The sequence below is a fragment of the Octopus sinensis genome, linkage group LG5 (genome assembly GCF_006345805.1).
Source record: "Octopus sinensis linkage group LG5, ASM634580v1, whole genome shotgun sequence".
Lineage (NCBI taxonomy): Eukaryota > Metazoa > Mollusca > Cephalopoda > Octopoda > Octopodidae > Octopus > Octopus sinensis.
The window spans coordinates 116966613-116971612 of NC_043001.1; the positions used below are offsets into that span (position 1 = coordinate 116966613).

General features: G+C 39.1%; 1 protein-coding gene across 1 annotated transcript in view; it reads left to right on the top strand.

Annotated features, from left to right (window-relative positions):
* LOC115212346 (sodium-coupled monocarboxylate transporter 2) overlaps positions 1-5000 on the top strand; it is a 77466-nt gene that overhangs the window by 50152 nt on the left and 22314 nt on the right. The window contains exons 6-7 of the mRNA XM_029781215.2: positions 2434-2574; positions 3736-3865. Coding sequence (XP_029637075.1) covers positions 2434-2574; positions 3736-3865 — 271 coding nt within the window. The remainder of the gene's footprint in view (positions 1-2433; positions 2575-3735; positions 3866-5000) is intronic.

A 5000-nucleotide genomic window follows, 5' to 3' on the forward strand; every position in this document is an offset into this window, starting at 1 on the left:
TGTTGAACAAAATGGAAACTTGTCGAGATGAATAATTCCAACGTGTCTCATGTCATTTCGAAAATCATCTTTGAATGATTTCATCCAGTAGGGCTATACAAGCCGCCAACTTTGAGATAAAATTGAAATACCTTTTGAAGTTTGGAATAAAATTCGACCATCACGAATACTCGATGATGATTGAGAGAGTAACAAATTAAATGAATGCGGATAACAATGTACAAATATGACGTTCGCACCAAAAAAAAACTCCTTAATTCTTGCTTGCACTCCGTTCAAATGCCCAGCTATCACGCTTGCTCCATCATAAATTTATGCAATGTCACGTTTGAATTCATTAACAAATTTTCGAACTTCTATTTGCCATGAAGGTTTTCTGTCTTTACTTACATCGACGTGTCCTCAAAACTTTTCCCGAAATTTTTCTTTCTCATCAACAAATCGCTAAACGTGCGACTATTGAGATTTCATTTGAAGGTCCATAGTCTTATCGAAAATAACAGTAACAGATGTTGTTTTATCGATCATTGCCTTGATTTCACCTTCATTTGTAGCAGCTATACAATTGAATGATCACCTTCTGAACTTGAAAGTCCAGAAAATGTGCAGTTAAACACACACACACACATACACACACAGATATATGGTGGGCTTAATACAGTTTCCGTCTAATAAATTCACCCACAAGGCATTGGTTGGCCCTAGTCAATAGTAGAAGGCATTTACCCAAGGTGACGTGCAGTCGAACTGAACTGGATATCACGTGGTTGTAAAGCGAGCTTGTATATTTTTTGTAATAATAATAATAATAATAATAATAATAATAATAATAATAATAATAATAATAATGCTTTGGTGTACTAGGGTTCAACGCGATAATGAAGACGGAAATGAAAGAGCAACTGAAAATAGAATATTTCCCAAGATTAAGGTTGGTGTTGCACTCAAAATTGACTGGATGGAATAAAATCCAAACAGTTAATACATGGGCGTTAGCATCACTTCAGTATGGAGCGGGAATTATAAAATGGCAAAAGAGAGAAGTGAAGAAAGTGGATACCAGAACCAGAAAATGTTGACAGTACGCGGAGCCTTCCACTTAAAGACGACACCGATAAGCTGTACTTGTCCAGATGAAAGGGTGGAAGAGGTCTGATAAGTTGCTAGGGTTGTATTGAAGCAGAGGAAAATAGCTTAGGGTGGTATATAAAAATGCCGTGGCGCTCTTGTTGAAACATACGATAAAGGCCGGCGTCCTGAAAACTGATAATTGTGTAATTAAAGAAAACTTTAAACAAGAAATAAACACACACACAAAAAAAGAAAAAGCATGGAAGGAAAAATGTGCGGTCAGTTTACAAGAAATGTGAACGCCAAGACAGATACAGAGGACCGGTGGCTATGGATGAGGAGGAGTGACCTGAAAATAGAGACAGAAGCACTCATATGCGTGCGCAGCTTAAGATCAAGCATTAAGGACCAACTATGTTAAGTGCAGAATAGACAACATTGCCGACAGTGACAAATACAGAATGTGTGGTGAAGGGGGGTGAAACGGTATGGCACGTCATTAGCGAATGCCCGAAATCGGCACAACGCGAATACAAAAGACGCCTTGACAATGTGACTAAAATGAGCCATTGGGCGCTCTGTAGGAATCACGGACTACAAAGAGTAAAGGCATGGCGTGAGCAAACCCCAGGAGTCACCGAGAATGAGAGTTGCAAAATCTTGTTGGATGCAGTAATCCAGTGCGATCACCTGATCAGACATCGGAAACCGGACATTGTTGTGGCGAATAAAAAAGGAAGAATATGCATGATAATCGATATAGCACACCCCGATAACAACAGAATCAATGTGAGAGAAGAAGAAAAAATAAACAACTATGACTATTTGAAGTGGAAAATACGAAGGTTGTGGTCAATGAAGAGAGTCGACGTGATACCAATGGTAATTGGTGCTGTTGGAAGTATCATCACTCAACTATCAACATGGCTGAAAAAGATTGGTGCAAGTCTGAAGGCAGAACACCTACAAAAATCAGCATTGCTTGGAACTGCAAGAATTCTTCGCAGGGTTCTTGAAGTATTACTAGTAAACAAGTGTCACTTTAGTCTGCTGGCTGTGGACGTCTCACACTTTCCCTCAAACCCAGCAAAATGAGCTTTGAGTTTTCATTACACAGCAACAACATCCATAAATATACCATTCTGGGCTACAGGAAAACTGCATTTAGTTTCAGGCATATCTGAGTATTATTCCAAATGTTACTTTTATTCTGATATATTTGATTTTTTAAATAGTTATTTTGCAATATAGAAATGTTTTGTTTTTTTTTTCATTGCAGGTATTATTTGGACATGAGTAATCTTATATGTACTTTGTTTCACCAAACCTAAAGCCTGTATTCTACTTTTATTACCCTCAAAGGTTTAGTGTGGATCCGCGTGAACGCCATACAATCTGGGCGTTTGTGATAGGTGGAGGTACTATGTGGGCAAGTATATATGGAACTAACCAAGCGCAGGCTCAGCGGACTTTCTCTCTGCCAACCTTGAAAAAAGCTCAATTGTAAGTATCCCCAGGCAATGCTACCTTCAAAACATTTCAATATCTGTTTATATTTCAGTGTTTATGTTTCCTGAATGTCTTTGTGTCTCATTGTTCGTCGCTATGAAAGCAGGCGAAAAGAAGGTGACCTTATCGTCTGTGCTAAATGGAGATAAGTTTTTCAGGCCAGTTCTTCCGTGAATACTGTAAAACTCTGAAGACCCAGTTGTTATTTATTCTTTAATATATCAAACTGCCCAGTGATAGAAAGAAAGCCGAAACGATTCATGCCAAACTCTAAACAGATTTGGAAAAAAAATTATGAATATAAAGAAAATCTCAAAATAATTGAAATACTTCTTAATATTTTAAAGAATGGGTATAATGACTAATATCATACTAATACTTAAATTGACTGGTAATGAAATCGTGAAAATACTTTCCTACAGTTCTCGTTAAGATGACAAGTTGGTCGAGTTGTTAGAGTGGCGGAGAGAATCTCTTTTGGTAGTCACCTTCTGCACTCTGAGACCAAATCACCACCGGAGAAGATTTTGTTTTTCATCCCTACCGGGTCGATCCGAATATGTATACTGCATGCATACACGCTCGGGTTGACCTATATCCTCTCGGTGAAATTTGGTCGACGTAAACTCGTTGTGCGTGGTGGCGTCGGTGGATATGTTTATGTGTTCGCCATTATTCTGCTGTTAAAAAAAGCAAAGAAGCGCTTTTGTGTCAAAAAGGTAATATAGCCATTTGCATTATATATTGGTTTCAAATTTTGGCACAAGGCCACCAGTTTTGAGGAAGGGTGCTAGTTGATTACATTTTATCGATATCGTGGGAAGGAAGGCAAAGTTGACCTTGGCGAAATTTGAACTCAGAACGTAAAGACGGATGAAGTACTGCTAAGCATTTTGCTCGGCATAGTTACGATTTTGCCAGCTCGCCTCTTTATTCATATTATGGTTCGATAAAATATTACCAGAATGAAGTAAGTAGGTGGTGGTGGTGGGGTCGAAGTGATTGACTGACACTGTTCATGGTGGTAACCTAGCAAGTCTGCTGCCAGACAAGTGAAACTGATTAAAAAATATGAGAATGTAACCAATAATTTCTTTATTTTATGATTTATTGCTACCAAAGTGTCTCAGTCTTTTTTACAATATTTTTTTCCAGAGCCATTTGGATAAACTTTCCATTGCTGCTAGTGATCCTATATTTATGTGGTCTGATTGGAGTGGTCCTTTATGCATTTTACAGCAAATGTGACCCCTTGCACGCCGAACTCATCACAGCATCAGATCAGGTAAGCCTTTTTACAAGTCATTAATTAGACAATCGTAGTCCAATTACTACGACCGACTAGTGTTCCGGTCGATCCGATCAAACGTATGACCTACTCGTGAAATTCCACGGACGTGCGTATCTTTAACGTAGGGCTTAAGGATAGTCAGCATGATGCTGAATGTGACAAGGCCAGCCCTTTGAATTACAGGTACAAGGTGTAAAACAAAATGATATACAAAACTGGTCTCCTTCGGTTTTACGAAATGGTTGGATATTCCTTCAGGCGGTGAGCTGGCAGAATCGTTAGCACGCCGGACAATAATGCCTAACGGTATTTCGTCTGCCGTTACGTTCTGAGTTCAAATTCCGCCAAGGTCGACTTTGCCTTTCATCCTTTCGGGGTTGATTAAATAAGTACCAGTTATGCACTGAGGTCGATATAATCGACTTAATCCGTTTGTCTGTCCTTGTTTGTCCTCTTTGTGGGTAGCCCCTTATGGGCAGTAAAGAAATAGGTATTTCGCCTGCCGCTACGTTCTGAGTTCAAATTCCGCCGAGGTCGACTTTACCTTTCATCTTTCCGGGGTCGATTAAATAAGTACCAGTTACGCACTAGGGTCGATGTAATCGACTTAATCCATTTGTCTGTCCTTGTTTGTCCCCTCTGTGTTTAGCCCCTGTGGGCAATAAAGAAATTAAGAAATAAATATTCCTTCCACTGGTATCCTTAATGTAATCCTCAAGTAGAACCACCGTGAAACAGTGTCATCCTAGTGAAGAGTGAAATTTTTAAATACGGAAATAATCCATCCGGTAGTTTCCATACACTTTCCCACAACTCTGTTTCCTTCTCAAAGTTTGAGAACATATGCGGTTATGATAAAAGATCTGTCCAAAGTGTTACACACTGGGGTCGAAACGAAGACCTCGTATCTGCGAAACGAACTTCTTAACCATTCACCTAAGCTGCGTTTACGAAGCAGTATTGAGTAGCAAACAAATACGTAGCATTATGGCGTTCATTTAGTTATGGTTTATGAACAGTGAATTAGTCAGTTACAGTCACCCTGAAGAGGCAGAATCCTTATAACGCTCAACAAAACAACTGCGATATTTTGTTATGGCCCTTTACTCTCTACAAACCCTTTACAAAC